This window comes from Vulpes vulpes, chromosome 3, assembly GCF_048418805.1.
Source record: "Vulpes vulpes isolate BD-2025 chromosome 3, VulVul3, whole genome shotgun sequence".
NCBI lineage: Eukaryota > Metazoa > Chordata > Mammalia > Carnivora > Canidae > Vulpes > Vulpes vulpes.
Window position 1 is genome coordinate 100,943,722 of NC_132782.1, and position 24,752 is coordinate 100,968,473.

At 45.1% G+C, this 24,752-nt stretch overlaps 1 protein-coding gene across 13 annotated transcripts in view; it reads left to right on the top strand.

Moving 5' to 3' along the window:
* SYT17 (synaptotagmin 17) overlaps nt 1–24,752 on the top strand; it is a 102,476-nt gene that overhangs the window by 22,195 nt on the left and 55,529 nt on the right. For all 13 annotated transcript variants that reach the window (XM_072753760.1, XM_072753761.1, XM_072753757.1 and 10 more), the window contains 2 exons: nt 22,016–22,136; nt 23,701–23,856. In XM_072753760.1, the coding sequence (XP_072609861.1) occupies nt 22,016–22,136; nt 23,701–23,856 (277 nt within the window). The remainder of the gene's footprint in view (nt 1–22,015; nt 22,137–23,700; nt 23,857–24,752) is intronic.

A 24,752-nucleotide genomic window follows, 5' to 3' on the forward strand; every position in this document is an offset into this window, starting at 1 on the left:
TCTGTGTTTGTTCTGTGTTGTTTCAGCAAGCTTTCAGAGTCTGAGGGGCGTGCTCATGGCTTTCCTCAGGAGCACCAAACTGACTGGATTTTTGAAAATGTCTGTGGGACAGTCTTATTTGATAACAAAGATAGGTGTCTATGTAGCGATTGTTGTTTGTGGGTTTTTTGTTTTTGTGAGTTTTTTTTTAGGAATAGAAAAAAATTGTATGACTGAGGTAAAGAGATTTACTTTCTTGGGTGGCCCCCCAAATGTCTTTTTTTTTTTTTTAAGATTTTATTTATTCATGAGAGACAGAGAGGCAGAGACATAGGCAGAGGGAGAGGGAGAGGCAGGCTCCCTACAGGGAGCTCGATAAGGGACTCGATCCCAAGACCTGACCTGAAGGCAGATGCTCAACCAGTGAGCATCCAGGTGCTCCAAAATGTCTATTTTTATCAGGAATCTTGGTTAAAACTGACAGAACCCATCTTAAACTAGCTTTGGCCAAAGAGGAAGGTTTGTGGTAGCGTGGGCTCCCAGCATCCCTGGCTCTAGAGTTTCGGTTGTGCCCTGGGAATCTTTCTCAGCTGGAATGTTCCTCAGCTCTGCCTTTCTCCATGGGTTTTCTTCTCAGAAGATGCTTCCCGTGTGCAGGAGCAAAAGCAGCTACAAGTTACCCCAGGCCTACCTCCCACCAGCCAGGACATGCACTTGGGGAGACAGGTCCTCTCTTCTAAAAGTTCTAGAAGTCTGGGGCACCTGGGTGGCTCAGTTGGTTAAGCATCTGCCTTCGGCTCAGGTCATGATCCTGGGGTCTTGGGATCGAGCCCCAGCATTGGGCTCCCTGCTCAGTGGGGAGTCTGCTTCTCCTTCTCCCTCTGCCCCTACCTTTCTCTCTCAAAATAAATAAAATCTTTTTTAAAAATCAAATAAAAGTTCCAGAAGTCCCAGGGAGGATTCTCAGGGGCCCATCCTCCTTGGGTCCTAACCTTGTCCATGTGGTGGGAGATTGTTTGTCACCACATCCCCATTCCAGCTGGTGGTCACCACTCAGGAGCCTTGCAATGGGAGGGAGCGTGGTTTAGGGGAAGGAAGAGTGAATATCTCCTTACTCAGTTGCCACCGTTGTGGTTGGGATTCTTTGTTGCTGCTTCCCTGACTAGCACTTCCCTGGCTAATGTCCCTGCTGAAGAACCTTGGCAGGCAGGGGTTCAAGAGCTGGCCCTGGTAGCAGGTGGATGCCAACTATTTGGAAGTTTCTGGAAGTAGAGGGGGCTGCCCGGGCCCTGGGAGTATACCTCATGGCTTCTTACTGTTGGGCAGCAAAGCTGGGCAGCTTCTCCCTGGAGGAGGAGCTCTCAAGGATGGGTCCTAGTCAGATGGCCTGATCCTACCTTCTCTGGGGCTCAGTGGCCATGAGAAACTCATCTATGTCCTAGGCTGCACTCTCCTAGAAGCAGACCCTGAGACCAAGATTTGAGTGCAAGTATTTTATTTGGGGGTGATGCCAAGAAAAACCAGAAGGGAAGCAGGGGAATGAGACCTCCACTAAAAGACCTGTTATTGGGCAGGTTCCCACCACGGGCAACTGGGTCACGATCCTCCTGGGCACTCAGTGTAGGGGCAGTGGCAGCAACAGAGCATTTATTCACCATCTCCCTCCAGATAGAGGTTGAGGGCTGCTTCCAGAAACCCTTAATTTTTGAGGCTCCTCTATCCTGTTTCTTGGACATGGTGGCCAGAGAGACTCCTCAGATGGAGAGATGTGGGGCTGGCTATAGGAAGCTCGGTGGCCTCTGGCAGTGATGCTGGTCAGGCCTGGGGGCTGGAGTGGCCCCTTCTGCATCCCCACACTTACTCTTGCCACCCCGAGTGCAAGGTCTTCTGGGCTCTCCCTTCCCTCTGCTTGCCACTTCTCTCGATCCCTCCTCTCCTCTGGTCAGAAGGGTGAAAAGCAGGCGAGCAAGACCACTGGCGGAACAGATGCCCATAGAGAAGAAGGTGCCAGTCTCCCCTTCCTAGAGGGGCATGCGATCTCTGAGAGTGTTTCTCTTGGCAGCCATCTCTCTCAGCTTTGGGGCGGATGGACTGGGACAGTCCTCGGCTTTCCCCACTCAGCCAGCATCTCCTCTCTGCCCATCGAGGCAGGGAACGTCAATGGTTTTGAATAATGCAGGATCCCATCTCTGCCTTTTACAAATCCCAGAGGGAGGTGCTGAGCACCTGTTGTTCCTAGCACCTTGGTTGGTGTCCCCTGTCCCCAGCTTTGGGCCCAGGCTGCCAGTTCTGGGGCCAGCAGGGAAGGCCCCCCTCCGCATCCTATTGAGGTACAACTAAAGGCTTGGCCAGACTCTCCATAACATCAGCTTCTGCTTCTATTTATTCTTGGTATTTTTGACACAAAGAAGGAACTCATTAGATGTTTTTTGAATTGAATAAATATTGTTGTGTAAAGAATATTAGCTTTAGAGTTAAACTGACCTGGTAAAGGTCCCAGCTTCACCTTGTACCAGCTGTGTGAATTTGAGTCCAACTCATCATGGGGAGTTGGGGCAGTGTTGTGAGGATAATATAATGACAAAGAGGACTGACTCTGACATAGTACTTACTGTGTGTGAGGCATGGTGCCAGGCATTTCTATTGTATTTATTATCATCCCACTTTATAGATAGGGAAACTGAGGCATACCTTAAGTAACATGCCCACGGCCACACACCTGGGATTTGCACCCAGGCTGTCCAGCTCCAGAGGCTGTGCTGATAGCCATTCTGCTTCACTTCATTCCATCTTGATAAACCAAGATCAGGGAGGCAAAGCACCTGACATATAGTATATGCTGAGTAAGTACTGACTCGGGGCTCATGCACTGGGAAGAAGGAGAGAGGGAACCAGAACCAGAAAGAGGAAGAAGACATTGGGAAGCAAGTGAGATCAAAGCCGTGAGGAACTGGCCAGGGGATCTGATTTGGGTTTCAGTACATGCTACTTTGACCTTACCATGTCCCTGGCAGACAGAGATAGAAAGATAGAAAGAATTTCATCTTTTAGATAAAAAATTTTCATTTTTTGGAAGGAAAAATAGGTAATGATTTGAGGCACCCAGAGTTCTGTGTTGATTGGGCCAAGCACCTGGAAACTGCCAGAAGTGATACACGCCCCCAGCGTCTCCTGCCCGCATATTGTGTTTTTGAGATCGCTCCCCATGTGATCCCATAACAGGCAAGGCCCTCCACAAGGCAAATGTCAGTTTTTTAATGAGCATTCCTCTTTAACTCATCCTGAGCTGCTGTCAGCCTTGCCCCTTTCAGTAGGATGCTGGCCTCTGTGTGTGTTAAAAGGGTTTCCTGCCCAGGTTTTGGTGAGCAGAGTGTTTTGGCAACACTGTGCAGCCAGGGCCCAGCCCAGGCCAGAGCCTTAAAAGGCAGCATTAACTAGAAGTCTCTTTTCATGTGGTCCTTCTTGTTTTCCTCCTTCTGATGGAGAAATGGAGTTTACATTTCAGACCTCAACCTAAGCTTTTGGTTCCTGGTTATAGTATGAACTAGAAGGGAAACCAGAGATGATTTGGACCAAGCCTGTTTTCTAGATGAGAAGACTACAGCACAAAGCAGTTGAGTGACTTGTCCAAGGTCACACAGCTTTCAGTGATAGCTTTCAGAGCCTGGTTAGGTTGCCTGACTTCCAGGCAGGAGGTCTTGCCACTGTGCCACACTGTTTTACCTCACACAGGAAGGGGTCTGTGGTGGCTGAGAATATACAGACCTGGGTTCAAGTTCTGGCTTTTATACCCTCTAGAGTTACCTTATCATCTCTAAGCCTCGGTTTCTTTGTGTATAAAATCAAGATTATATAGCATGCCGGAGCTAGCTTGCATTGGCTTGCAGAGCTCATTTTAAATTTTCAAGCATTTCGCAAGCTGATTGACTTCACGTTGGAGCCAGCCATTGTGTATGAAATAGACAAATACTACAAATCAGAGCCCTTTCCCCTCCTGCAGGGTTAAATATCCGCACATCACTGATCATAGTGGTATTTACTTCAGGGTGTTTTTGTGGGCCACCAGTTGGCTTGGTTCTGAAAGCACAGAACCTTGATGTATGTATACAGTGGTGCCATATCAAGAGGACAGGCCTATAGTCCCACGATCCTCAGGCTGGCATTAGCCCCGCTCCTTCCAGCGGTGCGACCTTGGGCAGTTACTCGTTGTTGCTGATAATGACAATTGCTGACTCTTCTTGAGTGTGTCCCATAGACCAGCTGTTGTTTCAGGGCTTTCTATATCAATTTTAAAATCAAGCAGGGACTATCATTATCTTCAGTTTTCATTTTAAAAAGCTGAAACTCAGGGGCATCTGGCTGGCTTAGTCAGTAGAAGGTGCAACTCTTGATCTTGGGGTTATGAGTTTGAGCCCCACTTTGGGGGTAGAGATTACTTTAAAAAATTAAATTAAATTAAATTAAATTAAATTAAATTAAATTAAATTAAAAAACGGAGGCATGGAAAGTCTGAGGAACTTGCCCAAGGCTATGTAGTTAATGAATGGGGGAGTCTGCATTCAGAGTCTGGCAACTGCTCCTGGCCTCCCCCCCCTCCCCCCATCTTGTTGAGGCTTGGCTTCCTTCTGTGGAAAATAAGAAAAGCAAATTCAACCTCAAAAATGGCAATGAGGGTGGCATCTGATAATGCCTATGGTGCTCATGGTGGCCCAGCCCGTCGCAAGGCCTCTGTTAATGGGTGCTTCCTGCTGGCAAGCCCTAAGTAAATGTTGCTGTCAGTCATTACCACAATAATTGCCCTAAAATCTTCTTAGCCAAGGGACTGTGACTCAGTTTGACCAAGGAGATTAAAACATTTGCCAGCAAGTAATTCATCTACCTCAACTGGGGTTGAGAAGATGAGGCTTTAGCGCTTGAGTGGCTGGTGGGTTGGGGGGCTCGGGAGGCGGACAGTAAGCTTCAGAGAGAATGTGGGGGCTCTGCTCAGAGGAAAGGTTGAAGACTTCAGTGGGCTGTTGCCACTGACTGAGCCTGTACCGATGGCAGGGACTACAAACCAGAGTGAGACCCAGGCCCCTCCTTCAAGACTCTCAGTATAACAAATACTGAGTATTTGTCAATGCTCCGTGTTTCTTGATGTCATGGAAAGCATTTTCCGTGCATAAACCCGTTGAATCCTACAAGCCTTTGAGGTACAGTGATCATCCCCATTTTACACATGAGAAGACAGAGGTCCCAGTCAGTGAATGACTTGCTTTGCATGTTCAAGGAATCAGTGGCAGAGCCAGGGTTTGAACTTAGGTGACTCTGGCCCTCAGTATTTCCTCCTTTCCTGGCATGGCCTCTGAGAAGCAGTCATGGCCATCAAAAATTAGGAGAAATTAGTGGGGCCCTGAAAGAAGGGTCTTCAGTTCAAGCAGCAGCAGAAGTGAATCTGGCCAGCTAAGGGAAGTGATAAATAAAATGATAACAGATTCACTTACTAAGTGCTGGGCTCTAAGCTCTGCCCATATATTAACCCATTTAATTCTTTCATCAACTCTGCCTCATGGGTGTTCTTACTATCCCATTCCGCAGGTGAGAACACGAAGGTTGGGGAGTTGGGGAAGCTGGTCACACAGTAAATGGTGGAGCCGGGATTCAAACCAGGCTCTCTGGGAGCGAAAGAGGGCAGTCCTGAAAGGGTAGTGGAGTAAAGGAAGCAAGGAAAGGAAAGAATACAAGCAAAGGAAGAGTTGAACCACGAGGCATCTGGGCAGCTCTGGGACTTTCTTGAGCAGAGCTCCATGGACTTCTAGGGGGCGGGGGTCAGATGCCCAGGCTGAGCCCCACCCAAACCACAGCCAAAGAGGTTCTAATACCAGAATAAGTGGGGACAGATGCTGAATAGACAGCAACAACATATACTGCCTATAGGACCCCCAAAATCTGAGACTGAGAGAAACTGTGAGTTTTTTTTTTTTTTTAAAGATTATATTTATTTGAGAGAGAGAGAGCATGACCTGGGAGGAGGGGAGAAGGAGAAGCAGACATCCCATGGAGCAGGGAGCCGGATGGGGGGCTACCTCCCAGGAATCCCAGGACGGAGCCACCCAGAAGCCCCAAAAGTGCATTTTTTTGGTAATAGGGCTTCTGCGGGCAGCTGACGTAAGAAAGGAAAGTAGCAGGGTTCCTGGGCGGCTCAGTCAGTTAAGCATCTGCCTTTGGCTCAGGTCATGATCCTAGAGTCCTGGGATGGAGCCCCACATCAGTCTCCCCACTCCACAGGGAGCTTGCTTCTCCCTCTCCCTCCCCCCCCCCCCCTTCCCTGGTTGTGCTCTCTCTCTTTTTCTCTCTCTCTCACTCTCAAATAAATTAATAAATAAATCCTAAAAAAAAAAAGGAAAGTAGCTACAAGAGATGTCTGTGCTTTTCTTCTTTTTTCTAAAATCAATCAGTAGGTATTTTAGTCTCTTGCCATGTGCCAGGCCTTGGACTAGGTAAGAGGATCGGCTTTGAAGTTTGACAGACCTGAGTTCAAATCCTGACTTGACCACATACCCCTCTATCCATTCAGTAAGTTTTTACTGAGCCCTGGGGCAGGGCACTCGTTGTCACAGGGGACATTCACTGTGTCACCTTGGGGAAGTTACTTGACTCCTCTGAGCCTCAGTTTTCAGTGGGAGAAAATGGGGATAAAAAGCCAAAGAGCACAGTTGTCAAGAATGCACAATCTAGAGTCAGCCTCCTTAGGCTCATACCCTGTAAGCTGCTTTTAGTCCATAACACTTCTGACATTAAAGGTATGGGAGGGGGGCCCACACAGTAAATTCTCCATATGTGCAAGCACCAACCGAGTGTCCTACAACTTAGCTCAGTACTGACACTGCCTGCAATCAGCTCAGACCCCTGACCCAGGTGAAGGCCTCAGTCTCATGGACCGCTCCCATTTCAGATCCAATCACAAGTCCCAGGGCGTCCCCATACTTCTGACTGACCCAGCTGTAAATCAGGGGTTCTTTTTGACCTCTGCCTCGGCTTCCATAATTTGCTAGAATTGCTCACAAAACTCAGGGAAACACTTTATTTATTTTAGAGGATAGAATTCAGGAGCAGCCAAATGGAAGTGATGCGTAAAGCAACGTATTGGAGGGAGGGGCACAGAGCTTCCATTCCCTCTCGGGGTCCAGCACCCTCCTAGCACCTTGATGTGTTTACTAACTCAGAAGCTCTCCAAACCCTGTTAGTTAAGAGGGTTTTTTTGTTTGTTTGTTTGTTTGTTTGTTTGTTTTAATGGAAGTTTCATTTTGTAGGCATGATTGATTAAATCATTGACCATTGGTGATTGAGCTCAGCCTCTACTCTCTCTTCCCCAGAGGCTGGGGTTTGAGGCCAAGAATTCCAACCCTCTAATTGTGCCTTTGTCTTTCTGGCAACCAGCCTTCTTCCCAAAGCTATCTGAGAACCCCCAGCCCTTAGTCATCTCATTAGCATACAAAAGACACTCTTATCTCTCCCAGAGATTCCAAGGATTTTAGAAGCTGTGCTCCAGAAGCTAGGGACAAAAACCAAATATGTATTATTGTGTCACCTGCAGCCCTGCCAACTGCTCACTGTGTGGTGTCAGGCACCCACCTTTGGCCATCCATTGTCTCAGGTTACTCATATGTACAATGAGGATAATGATAGCTCCTCTCCAGGGGCTTGTGGTGCAGATTAAATGAGAAAATAAAGGATAGCACTCAGAATCCCATGCCTGGCACAAAATTGCCCAGAAACACTGGATAATGTAAGATGAAGAGGCAACCAGGAGTTGCATTCTGGGGAAAACTGCATTTAAGGGCAAAAGTAAGGGAATGAGAACAATGAAGACCAAGACTTGAAAGCTAGGAGGTTAGAGGGAAGCTAGAAGGGAGCATAGTCATGCCAACCAACAGAAGGATTTCCAGAAGAGCTCTTCCCCACTAGAATTTCACGGAGTGTATATTATATCCCTCATTTTCCCCAGGAGGATAGGAAATGAGGCCCAGAGAGGCTCAGCAGCAAGTCCAAGGCCCACACAGTGAGTACATGCTAGAGATGGCATTGGATTATAGGTGTGTGACCTCAGTCCTTTGCCTAATCACCCACCGTGTTAGCTTCCTGGGGCTCCCATCTCAAGTTCCCATAAATTGGATGGCGTGCCACTGCGGGAATTCATTCTTTCACGATTCTGGAGTCTAGAAGTTCAAAATCAGGGTGTTGGCAGTGGTTGGTTCCTTCCTGGAGGCACTGAGGGAGATCCTGTTCCATGCCCTTCTAGCTTCTTGCGGTGTCATGGTCCTTCGTGTTCCTTGGCTTTAGATGTATCACCTGGATCTCTGCTTCCATCATCCCGTGGTGTTCTTTTCTATTTGTGTCTGTCTGCTTCTAAGGACACCAGTTAGACCTAGGGGTCACCCTAATCCAATATGGTCTTGTCTTAACTTGATTACAGATGACCAGATCCCCATGTCCCAATAAGGTCATATTCATCCTTGTCAGGGGTTAGGGTTTCAACATATCTTTTGAGGGAAACAATCCAATGCATGACAACTACCCCAACTCCAAATGGTAGGGCAGAAAAGAGGGGTGCATGAAAACACAGACTATGGAGTCCCTCCCCACAGAAATTACAGTATATGAAAAGTCCAATAGCCCCATAAAAGAGTTTGCTCTGACAGGTACCGGAGAAGCAGATAAGTACAATGTGAGTGGAAGAGGGAGTCAGAAGGAGAGATGGTTTGTTTTTTTTGTTGTTTTATAAGATTTTATTTATTCATGAGAGATACAGAGAGAGGGGCAGAGACAGGCAGAGGGAGAAGCAGTTTCCCTGTGGGGAGCCCAGTGTGGGACTCAATCCCAGGATCCTGGGATCACAACCTGTGCCAAAGGCAGATGCTCAACCACTGAGCCATCCAGGCATCCTGAGAGATGGCTTGAACCATCAGAAGAGGAATGAGGTATAGCCAGAGAAGTCCTTTTATTGTATCTTTTATTTTTTATTATTTTGTTAAGATTTTATTTATTTGAGAGAGAATGAGTGGTGGGCAGGGGGAGAGAGAGAGAGAGAGAGAGAGAGAGAGAGAGAGAGAGAGAGAGAAGTAGACTTTCTGCTGAGCAGGGAGCCTAAAGTTGGGCTTGATCCCAGGACCCCAGGATCATGATCTGAGCCACCCATGCATCCCCAGAGACATCCTTTTAAAACATTATGTCTAATTAGGTGACTTTCTGCCTAAAGCCTTCTGTGGCTCCCTGTTCCTCAAGTAAGTCCATACTCCTTACCTGGCAGCCTCAGGTCTGCACCCGACCCTGCTCCAGCCCCCTGGCCCCCTTTACTTGTCCATATTGGCCATTGTGGTTATCGTGCGTACCTGTTCCTTGACCCTCCAACCCCTGTTCCTACTTCTGCAGGGGAGTCTTAGGAAGGTCAGTTCCCATAGCACTCCATTATTCTTCATAGCACATACCACTGTACTAATCAAATAATCTAGTATTAATTAGTTATGCATATTAATTAATGCTTACTATCAGGAACTGCATTACAGAGATCATAACTGTCTTGCTCACTGCTGTGTCCTTTGTGTCTAGCACAGTCGGGATACTCATTGAGCACCTACTATATGCCAGCCCTATGCCCTACATGTAGTAGATAGTCTATAAATAACTAGTGACAGAATGCTTGGGCTGGATCTGAGGTTGGGTAGGTGTTGGTGAGACACAGAGAAGCAGAGGGGGGACATTTGACACAGAAATGGAATGAGCAGATGGGAGAAGAATCTGGGGGCTGGGCCCTGCTGGCTCAAAAGCTGTCCCTTTGCTTACAGAACGTCTCCCAGCCATGTCTCCATAGGTGCTGTGGCTCATCCTGGCTGCTGCTGCTTCTACTTGAGCGGGACTCTCTCTAACATAATTTGTGTCCACTGTTAGTCCTTTGTTACAGACACTTGGTAGCTGGGGAGACAGGGAGGGCTTCCTGCTGTCATTTCAGGTTCGGGTTGATAGTGTTGCATGTTCTGAGGCAATCTCTGTTAGAACAAACAGCTTTGCTATAAGATGTTCACTGGGAGCTCAATTTACAATAGAGTCAGTATCTCACTCTTGAGATGCTTGAGTGGATCTGAAGTACGTTGACTGAATTTAGATGGCCACTGAGCGCTAGACAGAAACTCTTCCATATGAAAAGATTGAGCTTCTTTCCTATCTTCTCTGGAAGGTTTAGCTTCATTTGCAGGATATAAACAAATGTTTCTCTGCATCAGCATTCATCAAGAGTCTGTCCTGTAGGAGACATATAAAGTCACTAGCCTTAATGAGGTCATTGTCTCATGCAGCAGAAAGACAGCAGGTAAGATTGTTACTACCTCAAAAATGAGAAAGGAGCCTTACCTCACACCGTACACCAGACCAAGTCCAGATGGCCCAAGGACTTAGATTTATTTGAAAAGCCTAACCTTTTAGAAGGAAAAAAAAAAAGAATGTCTTTATAACCTGAGTGTAGCAAAGCATTTCTGAAAAGGTCATAAAGTGCAAACTGTGGAAGAAGAAGCTGGGTACAGTCTATCACATTAAAATTATGCACTCTGTTCATCAGAAAATACAGTACAAAAAAACTGGGAAAATATATTTGCTATACACATGTACTTGTTTGCTGGGGCTGTTGTAACAAAGTACTAAAAACTGTCTTAAACAACAGAAATTTATGATCTCATAGTTTTAGAGGCGAGTATTTCAAGATCCAGGTGTCAGCAGGGCCATGCTCCCTCCGAAAGTTCTAAGAAGGATCTGTTGCTGTCCTCTCTCCTGGTTTCTGATGGTTCCACTGCTTATGGAAGCATAACTTCAGTCTTCACATTGCTCTCTCTCTAATATGCATGTCTGTGTCCAAATTTCTCTTTTATAAAGACACTGGTCATATTGAATTAGAGGCACATCCTATTCCCATATGACTTCATCTTAAGTAATCCTATATGTAAGGATGCGATTTCCAAATAAAGTCATGTTCTGGGATCCTGGGGGGTTGGGACTTAAAACATGAATCTGGGGGTGGAGGGAGGGGAACACAATTCAACCCATAACAACACATAACAGATGGGTAATTGACTATCCATAATATTTAAAGGCCTTTTTGTAAATGAATAAGAGAAGACAAGGACTCAGTAGAAAAAATGGGTACAGGGACGCCAGGGTGGCTCAGCGGTTTAGCGCCTCCTTCAACCCAGGGTGTGATCCTCGAGTTCTGGATCGAATCCCTCATCAGGCTCCCTGCATGGAGCCTGCTTCTCCCTCTGCCTGTGTCTCTGCCTCTCTCTCTCTGTGTCTCTCATGAATAAATATAATAAATAACAAATCTGAAAGAAGAAAGAAAAGAAAGAAAGAGAGAGAGAGAGAGGGAGGGAGGGAGGGAAAAATGAGTACAAAGAATCGAACAGGGTTTTCATAACAGAGAAAGTATAAAGAGCCAATGAACATGAAAACAGCCAGGGAAATAAACTAAATCCAAAATAAGATATCCAGTGGACAGGAATAATTAGAAAGCCTGACAGTAACTGGCAGATACAGTCCAGTCTGAAATGTATATTGTCAGTTGTGCCACAGACATATAGAAGGGCATTAAACTCACCCAGAAAAACAGAATGTCAACATTTCTGTGCAAGCAAGGAAATGCAGTTAAATTGATACATGACTAGATATTCATTCAAAGAAATATAAGCGAAAAATATTTTAGCAGCCCCACTGATCCCATGCCTGTGTGTCAAAATGTTAATATTCAGTCCTAGTGACTTGGCAGGGAGACTTGTGTCCTTCCTATCCTTCTGCTGCTTGCCATCAAGCTAGTGCAGCCCTTTTGGCTGGTCTGGCAGTTCATGTTCAGCAGCAGAAAAATATCCGATGTTTTTGATATATTTTGATCTAGTCTTTGACCCAGTAATCCCACCAGTGGGTTTTATTAAAAGGAATCTAAAGTAATCTAAAAGAAGAAAAGAAGAAAAATGTCAAAATGCCCAATTTTAGGTCATTAAAAATAACCTAAGTACCTAGCAATAGAAAAATGCTTAAAATAAATTACAGTGTGTTTCAGCCTAATGGAATATTCTGTGTGGACATTAAAAATGAAACTTATGGGGCGCCAGGCAGGCTCAGTCTGTAAAACATGCCACTCTTGATCTCAGGGTCATGAGTTCAAACTCCATGTTGGACATAGAACCTAGGGAAGAATGAATGAATGAATGAATGAATGAATGAATGAATGAATGAATGAATAAGTCACTCGTGATGTCTAGGTGATAATGTGAGAAATGCACATGTCTATTTATTTAAGTTTGGGAAGTGGTTCAGAATTTGCCTGTGTTGTCGATGCAGTTATACAAATACTGTTTTTGTGTATTGACAAGGACTGGAGAAGAATCCCAAAGGATGACAGGGTGAGGGCAGTGGAGAATAGAAAGCCTTTGATGCAATGTGTAAAAAGTACTGGGATTATCGTTGGATTTTGCTTTTTAAAAAAATCCCTTCCTATTTCAATGTTGTTTGTGCAGTAAATTAAGAGACAAAAGGCTTCTCCCAGCCCATGAGAACAAAGACAGGCAAGCACAGAGCAGCCTTGTTTGGGCCTCGTTAAAAGTTGTGTGCACACATCTGAAACCCTCTACCAGGTGAGTGAGAGCCGGAGTGCCGTTTCGAAGCACCTTTATCAAAGGACGTGTATCGGGAGGAGAGCCAGGCTGTTGTTTTCCTCAGAAAGTGTCTTTTGTCCCAAATGGTTTTCTCTGACTTCCTTTTTATTGATTAGAACTTAGCTGTTTTCAAAGGCTGCAGGGAGAGAGAATTTTTGTCTGGGTAGAGAGCAGAGCAGCATTTGTACAAGCCGGCTGCCGGGGGCTTGCAGGGTTGTTTCTGGATGCATTTGAGTAATTTACAGATGGTCTATTTCGGTTCTCCCAAGCCCACCCCACGTGGTTCAACCAAATTAAGCTCATCAGGCTCTTAAAAAAGGAAACCGGGCCTGTTTGTTTGTGACATTGCGTTAAAAAGGGAAAAGGTAGAAATGGCACCTGTTACCTAGTTTTTTTTCTCCCAACACGGCTTCAGTTCTCTCGAGGTTGGATGAGGCAGGCCACAGACACAGGGGTGACCCCTCTCCGGAGCATGCTGTAGTGGCGGCAAGCCTCCATGTAGGGGCTGCATAGCCTGTTCTCGTGGTCATTAGGATTGCAGTTGCTTCACATGCTGTGAACATAGTGGTGGAAAGATGGATACTGTCCTTGCTTTCATGGAGAGCTAGCAAACATCACATAAGGACAAAGTGCCTTGAAAGAAATAAAATAGGTGATAAAGACAAGCAATCAAAAGTGAGGTAGGCAGGGGTCTATTTTCAGTTGGGTAGTCTTGGAAAGCATAGCTGAGGAGGTGACGTTTGAGTTGACATTCCCAGGCTGAGGGAATAGCAGATGCAAGCCCCCGCAGCAGGGATGGTCTTGTGTTTCCAAGGAATAGAAAGAAGGCAGATGGGGCTGGTGGATGAGGTCGGAGATGGAGGCTGAGGTCAAATTATTTAGATCCTGGTAAACCAATGGTTCTCAGTAGGGGGGGGTTGCCCTCAGAGGACATTTGGCAAAGTATAGAGACATTCTTGGCTGTCACAATGGGGGATGGTATGCTACTGGCATCGAGAGGGTAAAGACCAGGGATGCCATTAACATCCTAGGGCGTGCAGGACTGCACCCATAACACAGAATGATCTAGCTCCAAATAGTGCCAAGGCTGATAAATCTTGTAGATGAGACTAAGGACTTTTTTTTTTTTTTTAGTTTATTTATTTAAGTAATCTCTACACTTAATTTGGGGCTTCAGCTCTCAACCGCAAGATCAAGAGTCCCATGCTCTTCTGACTGAGCCAGCCAGACACCTCTAGATGAGGATGTTGGATTTCATTCTAAGAGTGGTGGATGGAGAGTGTTACATAGGGAAGTGAGAGAATGTCCTGGTTCAGTTTTCTTTTATAAACCTAGAGTGTGGGACCAAATTATTCTTGCTCTGACATGCCAACCTTATCTGACTAAATTTGGGCGGGAGAAGGGAGACTTCATAGAGTTGGAGATTCTCCCAGAATAAGCAATCCATTCTTTCTGGGGAGGCTGAGCCCACTTTCTGGGAGGGGTTTTGTATCGGGTGCTCCGGGGTTTCTGCCTGCAGCCAACAAGAAAGACCCGGGAGGAAGCGAGAGGATGGAGTTGTAGCTTGCTCTTAGGCCTCTTTTGGTCAGTGGAAGATCCAAGACAAGCTCAGCTGAGCTAGTGAATGGACTTTCCCTCATATCTGTTGGAGCAAAATTCGAAGTCTTTGGTTGCTATCAACATTTGTTCAGGCTAAAATCATGGATAAGAAAAGAATCTCAGTTGAGATTTCTCAGCCTCAGTGCAACTGATATTTTGGGCCAGATCATTCTGTTGAGCGGGTGGGAGCATTGTGCACTTTGTAGGATTTTTAACAGCATCCCTGGCCTCTACCCACTAGGTGTCATGTCAGCAGCAACCCCCTCCCCGCTTGTGACAACAAAAAAATGTCTCCAGCCATTCCCAAATGTCCCTGGAGGTGTGGGCAAGGGAAAAATTGCCCCAGGGTGATAAAGGGCCAATACTTAATGAGTGTCCACAAAGATCACCATAAATTCCATGATTCTTTTGAGGGAGGAAGTACAGATTGGAGAGCTACTGAACTAGATGGTCTTACTTTTTCTGTTCCCATAATCTAAGCTCCTTAACCATCTGGCCTCTGGTCAGCTCTTAAATTTAGCATCAGCTGTTTCTAGGGACGAAGGACAAAGAAGATGCCATATTCAGGAATCCTCCAGGGACATGTTTGCCCTCAGAGCAGTTTCGATGTCTGAGTGGATGTTGTTGTTTAGATGTGTCACACCTTCTGGGACAAAGGCCCTGAGTTTAGTGACAACCTTCCATTTTCTCCTAGGCTGGGTTAAGATATGATCTTGAGATCCTAAGCCTGAAAATTAGGGAAACTCTCGTCATATGTCATTCAGGATGACTATAGTGGCTTAACTTCTCCACAGTGATGACTTCACTGCTACTTCTAAATATCAAATACTAAATTATTGCCCAAAAATGTATCCCTCTCTCTCTTTTTAAGATTTTATTTATTTATTCATGAGAGAGACAGAAAAAGGGGCAGAGACATAGGCAGAGGGAGAAGCAGGCTCCCTGCAGAGAGCCTGATGTGGATCCCAAGACTCTGGGATCATGCCCTAAGCCAAATTCAAACGCTCAGCCACTGAGCCACCCAGGCATGTCTCTCTCTCTCTCTCTCTCTCTTAAATATTTTATTTATTTATTTGACAGAAAGAGAGAATGCATGCATGAGCACGAGGTGGGGAGGAACAAAGGGAGAAGCAGACTCTTGCTGGCAGCAAGCCCATCTCAGGGCTTGATCCCAGGACCCTGAGACCATGACCTGAGCCAAAGGCTTAATCAACTGAGCCACCCAGGAGGCCCCTATTTCTCTTTTTTAATTTGAAACGGAGGTTGAGGGCATCCAGAACGCACACCTGTTCTGCCTAAGGGTGAACTAGCATTCTTTTTCCCATTTAAAAAACAAAGGAACTTACAAAAACCAAGACTGCAAATGAGTGAGGGTAATGCTATTTGTAAGGAGGAGCTCACTGTCTTATTTTAGAAATCCAAATTATTAACTGCCTTTGCTTGCTTACTTGGGACTTTATGTTATGAAATCAAGAACCTCAGGACCAGAACAGCAAAGGGTAATGGGACTGCGGTAAAGGTTCTCTCATTCTGTTCCATCTATGTAGAGTGTCCTTCCCTAAAATATGTGCTGGACAAAATCCTACATATCTTTTTTTCCCCTAGTTTTATTAAGATATAGTTGACTTATAATGTAGGTTGCAAGTATACAATGTCATAATTTCATACACATATATATATTGAAGTGATTACCACGATATGATTAGTTAACACATCCTACTTCTTTTTAAAGACTTAAATGCCTCCTCCGTGAAGCCTTCCCTGACCATGCCCCTCCTGAGAACAGGGTTGTGCTTCACTCTGTCTTGCACTAGGTCAGGTTTGTGTGGCTCGTTAATACCCAGGGCCCATAATTTGCTTTATTGGAGACAAAATTCACATCATGTCAATGTAACCATTTTAGAGCATACAGTTAGTTCAGTGGCATTTAGTACATCCTCGATGTTGTGTAAATATCCCCCTCTCTCTCTAGTTCTAGAATATTTTTATCACTCCAAAAGAGACCCCATGGCCACTAAATAGTCACCCCCCATATCTGCCCCCCACCCCTCAGCCAAGCTCCTACCAGATCCTGACAACCACTGATCTGTTTTCTATCTTTATGGATTGGCCTGTTCTGGATAGCTCAGAAGTAGAATCATAGTGTACATGATTTTGCGTCTGGCTTCTTTCTCCTACTATAATGTTAACGAGGTTCAGCTACACATACTGTAGCGTGTACCAGTACATCATTCCTTTCCATAACATTCCATTGTATGGATAGGCTCCATCTTGTTCATCCGTTCATCCATCGGTGGCTATCGGTCCATTTCCACCTTCCGGCTGCTGTGAACAGTTACAACTGTGAACATTCACCTACACGTTTTTGTCTTCTCTTGGGAGAACAGAAGTATCAAGGAGAGGAATCACTGGGTCCACATGGTAACTCTAGGGTGAACCTTTTGAGGAACAGCCATCAGCCCGCGTAGCACAGTGGTGGGGCCATCTTACATTCCCACCATCAGGGCACAGTCTTCAGCCTTCTCCACAAGGCACCTGTTATTTTGTTTGTTGTTGTGTTTTTATAGTTGACCTTATGAGTATGAGACCACTGGGGATTTGATTTATATATATATATATATATATAATCTTCCCTGCTCCCCACCAAAAGACTGAATTGTTGGTGTCATGATGCTTTTGTTACTGGCGACATGGTATAAGAGTTAAAGCATGGGCTGCACTTGCCACCTGTCCTTTCTTAGAATGTGATCTCCAGGGGCATCTGGGTGGCTCAGTGGTTGAGCATCTGCCTTCAGCCCAGGTCGTGATCCCGGGGTCCTGGGATCAAGGTCTGCATCGGGCTTTCCCCAGGGAGCCTGCTTTTCCCTCTGCCTATGTCTCTTTCTTTGTGTCTCTCGTGGATCAATAAAATCTTTTAAAAAAAGAAAAAAGAATGTGATCTCCAGCTGTCACTTGGCTTCTCTGAGCCTGAATTCTTTCATCTGTAAAATGGGGAACCTCTAGAGCTCTTGAGGGGAAGAAATGAGATTCAGCCTTAGCATGCCCGAGTCAATCCCCAGCCTAGGGTGATTTTGAGATAAAAGTCTTCCATAATTATTATGATCATGATGTCCTGGTGTCTAGGACTGAGTAACAGTAGAATAAATGTTGAATAAATCAGCAAACCCTTGCATGTTGCTAGGTTAGCCCTCTTTTTTGTTTCTACCAACTGTCCCCTGAATTCCAGACAGCTGTCTTACAAACTGATCACCCCCAAGGCCAGGCAGAGAGAAAGAATGGCTGGGTCGGTGGGATGACCTCTCTTGGAAAAATACTTCCTGAAAACCTTGTTAGGCTTGTGTTGGGGGTGAGGAAGGGCTGGAGAGAGCAGCAGCTTGTATCCTTCAAAGGGAAGAAAGAATAAAAGAGCTTTCCCTTTTTTGAGATGAAAAACAATCTTCTTAGAAAGGGGAAGATAGAAGATGACACCAGGCATCTGCCTTGGTGAAGCTTGGTCAATGCCCCCCTCCCCTGGGGGGGAGGAATAGAGCTTCTCTCTCCACTCTGAACAGGAGCTTGAGGGCTCCCTTAGGCAGTGAGAGCCTGGTAGCCAGCCTCACTCCTTTTACCATTTCCTATAAAGCTGGGAGTGGGCATGCTCCCACAGGTCTGCCCCTCTTGGTAGCTTTCTCTTGCTCTCATGGACCTTTCCAGAACCCACCTCTTAGCACATTCCAGCCATACTGCCTTCGCTGTGTTCCTGGATTTCTCCCTCTTCCCACCCCCATGTTCGTGTGTCCCCCTGCCCATCTCACTTCCTTCAGCCCTTCTTCCAACCTCACCTCTGAGTCCTTGCCTGACCACCGTGGCTGACCTGGTGGCCCCCACGTGCGCCTCATCAGTCCCCATTCTGTTACCCTGCCTAGGTTGTCGTGCTTGCTTTTTTAATACTTATTTTATGTTTTTAAATGAAGCATTTCCAACATAAAATAGTAAACACCCAGGTACACATCTCCCAGATCTGACAAGTGCTGATAAATATTCTGTCCTATTTGGTTTACTTTGGATCCTCCCCAATTTAATCAACTTTATCAAGGTGTAATTTGCATACAATAAATATGTACATTTTAAATAGTTGATTTTTGGCAAATGCACCCATGTCATCACCACCATAATCAAGATACAGAGTATTTCCCTCACCCCAGAAGGGCCCTTCATCTCCGTATCCTGCTGGATTTTTCTCCCTAGTACTCAGCATGATCTGAAATCACCTCACTTGTGTCTCCTTTAGTCTGTTTACTCTCTGTCTCCGACCCCCTCACCCAAAGTATATGTTCCATGAAGGCAGGGACTATCTTGCTCCCCACTCCTTACATACCATGGCCCACAGTTAATCTGTCAAGGTCACGATAGTGCATTTGTCCTTGTGCATGCAAGGTGACGCACAGTGAGGTACGTCAGTGGAGTAAGTTCCTAGAAATGGAAATATTGAGTCAACGGATATGTACTTTTTTTGCTATTGTAAAAGAAACATCTGTCCTCCTTCCTCTCTTCTGTCCCATGTCTCTCAATCTGAGCGCTGTTGCCATTTTGGGCTGGATCATCCTTTGTTTGGGGGGCTGAGGAGCTGTCTTGTGCGTTGCAGGGTGTTGAACAGCATCCCTGGCCTCTACACACTAGATCCCAGGAGCATCCCTCACCTCAGGAGTGACAATCCGGAATGTCTTTAGACATCGGTGCTGGTGGTGGTGGCAAAACTGTCCCCATTTGAGAACCCCAAACCCCCTAATTTCCTACCATATTGTTTTGTTCCTCAGTTGCAACCCTCTCTCCCTCTCTAAATGAACCACCCATGATGACACTAGATTTGAATCCATATTTCACCAACTCAGCAGACTAAATTACAAGTTATGATCCTTACCTATAAAGCTATGTCATGAGTTGAGCAGCTGGTTACTTGTAAAAGCAGGGAAGGCTTCGCTCTAAGTCCACAGGGATATGAATGGCTTCTCCTTGGCCTGGGAGCCAGCAGAATTCTCAGCATTTCTTGTCTCAGGATAAATACGTCTACAGAATCAGGTCCTGAGGACTACATCTTCCAGGCCTTTAAGAACAAGAGGGAGGGGTGCTTGGGTGGCTCAGTCAGTTAAGCATCTGCCTCTGTCTCAGGTCCTGGGATTGAGCCCTGCATTGGGCTTCTTGCTCAGTGGGGAGCCTGCTTCTCCCTCTTCCCACTCATGCACACATGATTGCACTCTCTGTCTCTCTCTCAAATATAAATAAAATCTTAAAAAATAAGGGGGGGGGGGACTCCTAGCCACTGTGTACAGGGGCTCTGAAATTCCTTGATTACTCAGGATACTGAGTTGACCATTCTGTCTTGACAAACCTACAAACTCATGTGTAAAGCAGTGAAGGATGAGGACCTCATGAAATGGAGGCAGGTCCCATCTAGGGGGACACCGCACTGTGGCCACATGTTGCCAGGTGGGAATGTGGGTCCAGCCATGCTGGACCTTCCAATTTTTTAAGAAAGGCAGGAAATCCAGATTTTTTTTTTTTGAAAGTGTGAGGTATCTTGATTCTTGAATTTTATCATAATTATCAATTAGTTATGTTTAAGCTTGATGTGGGCCAAATAAAACACATCTACAGGCTGACAAGTTGCAACCTCTGAGTTAATGTGTAAGATTCTTTCTTGTCTAAGGACTTGTCACTTAGTACAGAAATCTTTTGGTTTGACTAGGAGTCTAATCAACACGTGTTTATTGAGTATCTCCCATGTGCCAAGCTATGTTCTAGAGCTGCCACTTGGCATAAATTTGCTGGAATCACTGATAACCAAAAGGGATGGACAGAGATTATGGGTGAGTAGATGGATGGATGGATGGATGGATGGATGGGTAGATGGATAATGGATGCATGGTGGAAGGAAGGATCAATGAATGGATGGTGGATGGGTGGTTGGAGAATGAATAGCTGGTGGATGGTTAGATGGATAAAGAGATCAATCATTTTTAGAGATATATACTAAAATATTGAGAAATAATATGATATCTGGGAATTACTTCAGAATGATATGAGGCATTGAATGAGGGTATAGGTAAATCAAGATTGGCTACGAGACGATAATTGTTGAATCTGAGTAGTGGTGGATATGAGGAGTTTCCTTGTACTTTTCTGCCTTCTTTTGAATGATCAGAAATTTCCCATACTATAAATATTTGTTTTAATGTCCTTATCTTTTAAAGATACTCTCTGAAGGATATACAGGTAAAGTGACATCATGTCTGGGATGTGGTTTAAAATATTCAGCTAAAATTTTTTGCAAGTCAATGTATAGATGTGCTGTGATCTGAATGTTTGTGTCTCCTCCAAAGTTTACATGTTGGAGTCCTAACTTCCAATGTGATGGTGTTGCAAGATAGGGCCTTTGGGAGGTGATTGTGTCATGAAGCTGAAATCCCCATGAATGGGGTTAGTGCCTTACATACGAGGCCCTACAGCACTCTCTAGTCCCTTCCACTAAGCAAGGACACAACGAGAAGTCTGTGACCGCACCTAACCATGCTAGTGCCCTGATCTTGGACTCTCAGCCTCCAGAAGTGTGAGAAAGAAATTTCTGTTTATAAGCTACTAGTCTATGGTATTTTATTATATGGACCAAGATAAATACAGAGTAAGACGCAATGAAACATCCTTTAGCAAAGGAAGTATTCTGATCATGTTACCACTAGGTGGTGGGTCTATGGAGATTCCTTATGCTGGCCTGTGTAACTGGTATATGGTTGCAAGTTTTTACAATAAACATTTTTGAAAAAGTGGGACAGAGAAGTGGAGGCCTCCTCTTTTCTAGGTACTTTTGGAAGTGTGGAAGGCACCATGCTCTGGATTTATTTCCCACCAGTGTGGTAGTATCGACATCAAGGGATTGCATGTTTTTTAACAAGCAGTGTCATGGGCTGAGTGTTGCAGCAGTGAGACTAGAAGCATGGGGTCTACTGTGGACTGGAGGTTGAGAACAGATTTCTCACCCACATACTTGCTCTGTAGGGTATCCTGCTCCCAGTGATCCTGGTGGGAGGCAAAATAGCATCGCAGTCAGATTATCTGGAATCAGCCTCCCCGGGTCTAAATGCCGGTGCTACCACTTTCTGTGTAGTCTTGGATATGTCATTTCATTGTTCTGATCCTCACTTTCTCCTATTAAATAAGAGTAATACTAACATCTTACAGATTTATTATGAAGATTGAACTGGTTATCACGTATAAAGTGCTTAGGCTCGGAACTTGACATTTAGCATTTATTATTATTGATACCTTGCTGTTAGTATGTTGTTGCTGCTGTTCAGCATCCTAAGAACAGAAAGAATTTTCTTTTTTTTTAAGATTTTATTTATTCATTAGAGAGAGAGAGAGAGAGAGAGAGAGCACAAGTAGGGGGAGGGGCAGAGGGAGAAGGAGAACCTGGAGCAGACTCCACGCTGAATTGCAGAGCCTGACGTGGGGCTCGATCTCACGACCCTGAGGTCATGATGACCTGAGCTAAAATCCAGAGTTAGATGCTTAACTGATTGAGCCACTCAGGTGCTACAAGAACTTTCTGGGATAGAGGGAATAATTGGGGACAGAGGCTAAAAGAAGTCAAAGGAAGAATCGCTCACTGTCAACTGATCCACCCACAGAAGCCCATTTGTGAGCTGCAAGAATCACTTTACTGCATGATAGGTACAAAAAGGAATACAAGAAAAAAGCAACTTTCTGATCATTTCTTTGCTCTGCAGAATGAAGTGGAGCTGGGTGAGCTGCTTCTGTCACTGAATTATCTCCCAAGTGCTGGGAGACTGAATGTGGATGTCATTCGAGCCAAGCAACTTCTTCAGACCGATGTGAGCCAAGGTTCAGGTACAGTGTAACCCCTTCACTCCCCATTTCCTTAACGAGGCATCTATGTTTGTTTGATACAGAGCCTCGATTTTTTTCCCCTGAATTCTGGATACTATTCATAAAACCCTGTGAGGGTAAACAAAGAGCATTTAGAACTAGGATGTTAGATCAAGAGGGAAAATAAACACTCAGATGTCTCTTAAGATGAGGCAGGTAAATGATGCTCTCTCCATAGCCCCATTCGAACTGGGGATTTGACCGAGACCTCGTGGGATAACTACTGACCTGGATCCTCTATGCACACACAGCCCTGAGGAAGTCACCTGCCTTTCCAGATGCTCCATCGCAGGATGGAGATGCCATGCTCCTGGTGGTGGGAACAGCGGGCACCAATCACGCATTCTGATCTGAGGGGGTATTGGGCACGCCCTGAGGGTTTTTTTGCCAGCTCATTTCAAATGCACCTTGAATCTTTATAAATCAGCTCTGGAAAGACTGTTATATTTAAAGTGTCTACTTTATAGCAAACCAATTCAAACATGACTTTTCATGAAATGGAACAGATTACATTCCATCTGTATGTAGCTTCTCCCATGACAGCAAAAGATATTATCGTGAAAGTAGCCAGGATCTCTGAGACCTCTTCAGCTCAGTGGAGAAACCACTGTCTCCTCTAAGTACAGTAGCTAAAATAAATTACTTTTGCTATCAAGTGACAGCTGCATTTAGAAGACAACTTACATTCTCAAAAACCACATTATAAAAATAGAGGTTTTGAAGGGGCCAGTGGAGGGAATGATGTTGAGGCTGGAGAGTTTCAGACTTAGCACAACAGGAGAGAGAGTTTGATAAAATGATTGAGGGTTCTGGAATCAAACTGCCTGGAAACTAGTTCTCATTCTACTGCTTACAAATGACATGGCCTTGGGGAAGATACTTAACCTCCATAAGCCTCAATTTCTCCATCTGAAAAATTGAGATAGCAACAGTATCCATCTCACTGGGTCGTTTAAATAAATATTAAGTTGGATAATGTACATGAATCTCTTTGTAAACTGTAAAGGGATCTAAGAATGATAGTCATTAATCAGCCATCTCCGTACTCCTGTGTGTGGAGCCGTGGGCTCACTGACATGATAATGGGTTTCTAGGGACAAAAAACCAGGGCAAGCTCTGGGTCTGGCTCTTCTTCCACTAGTCTGATCTTAAGCAGACCATTTCCTATCTTGAGTCTTTAATTTTTCTTCATCTGTACAATTAATACAATGCCTGACATGTGGGAAGAGCTCAAAAAATTTTGGATGGCTGAAGGAGGAGAGAAAGGGATGAACCAGACAAGCAGCTGGATGGGAAAAAAGAAAGGGTGGATAGTGGATGGATGGGAGAATGGATGAATGAAAGGAGGGTTGGATACCTGGACTGGGGGATGGAAAGACAGATGGACTGATGAGATAAAAGAGATGAAAGGATGGGTCGGTAGTTGGATTTTCAGATGGATGGGAAGATGGATGGATGGATGGATGGATGGATGGATTGAGTTTCATGAGTTCCAACATTCTATTATGCTGTGTCCGATTCTCAGACCCCTTTGTGAAAATCCAGCTGGTACATGGACTCAAGCTTGTGAAAACAAAGAAGACATCCTTCTTAAGAGGCACAATCGATCCTTTTTACAATGAATCCTTCAGCTTCAAAGTTCCCCAAGAAGAACTTGAAAATGCCAGCTTAGTGTTTACAGGTAGGCAGTGGTTCAGACCCTGATGAACAGGTGAGACATCTTCCACTTCTTGTCCTAGAGATAGAAGGGGTTTAGACAGGGTAATGTCTGGTATTCAGCTACCTGGGTTTGAATCCATTTACCACTTGTGACCTTGGGTGAGATTCATAGAACCATAAAGCATATTTACTACAAATGTAAACTTTGGAGCCAGATTCCTTGACACTTCCACATAATTGCTGAAGCCTTGGACATGTTACTTGACACCTCTGAGCCTCAGTTTCTTCATCTGTAAAATGTGGGCAATCCTAGTACCTCCTTCAGAGGTTTGTGAGATTAAGTGACTTACAACTTTGAAATAATAAGTGCTCACTCTGTTACTTTTGATGATGTGGTGATTCAAGGAGCTTATAGTCCAACAGGGAAATGTGAGAAATATGTCACCTAACTTGGAGAGGAGGATTTTGAAAGCTTCCCAGAGAACATAATTTTTAAGTAGAGGCTTCATGTGCCACTCTGGTTGAATGTAATCTGCTGTTTTCAATGCATATTAGTTATCTATTACTGCATAATAAACTGAGTGACTTAGAAACATTTATTAAGCTCATAGTTCCTGTGGGTCAAGAACCCAGACGTAGGTTTGCTGCGTGCTTCTGACTGAGGTTCTCTGACAAGGCTGCAGTCAGGGTATTGGCTGGGGCTGCAGTCTCATCTCAAGGCTCATCTGGGGGGGAGGATCTGTTCTCAAGCTTACTCACATTGATAGTGGTTGGCAGGATTCAGTTCCTCACAGTGGAGATGCATTGGATCGGAGGCTTCCTTTCCTTCCTGGATGTTGGCCAGTGACCTTCCTCCATTTCTCACTATGTGGACTTCTCCATAGGGCAACTCCCAATGTGGCGGATGGTTTCCGTCAG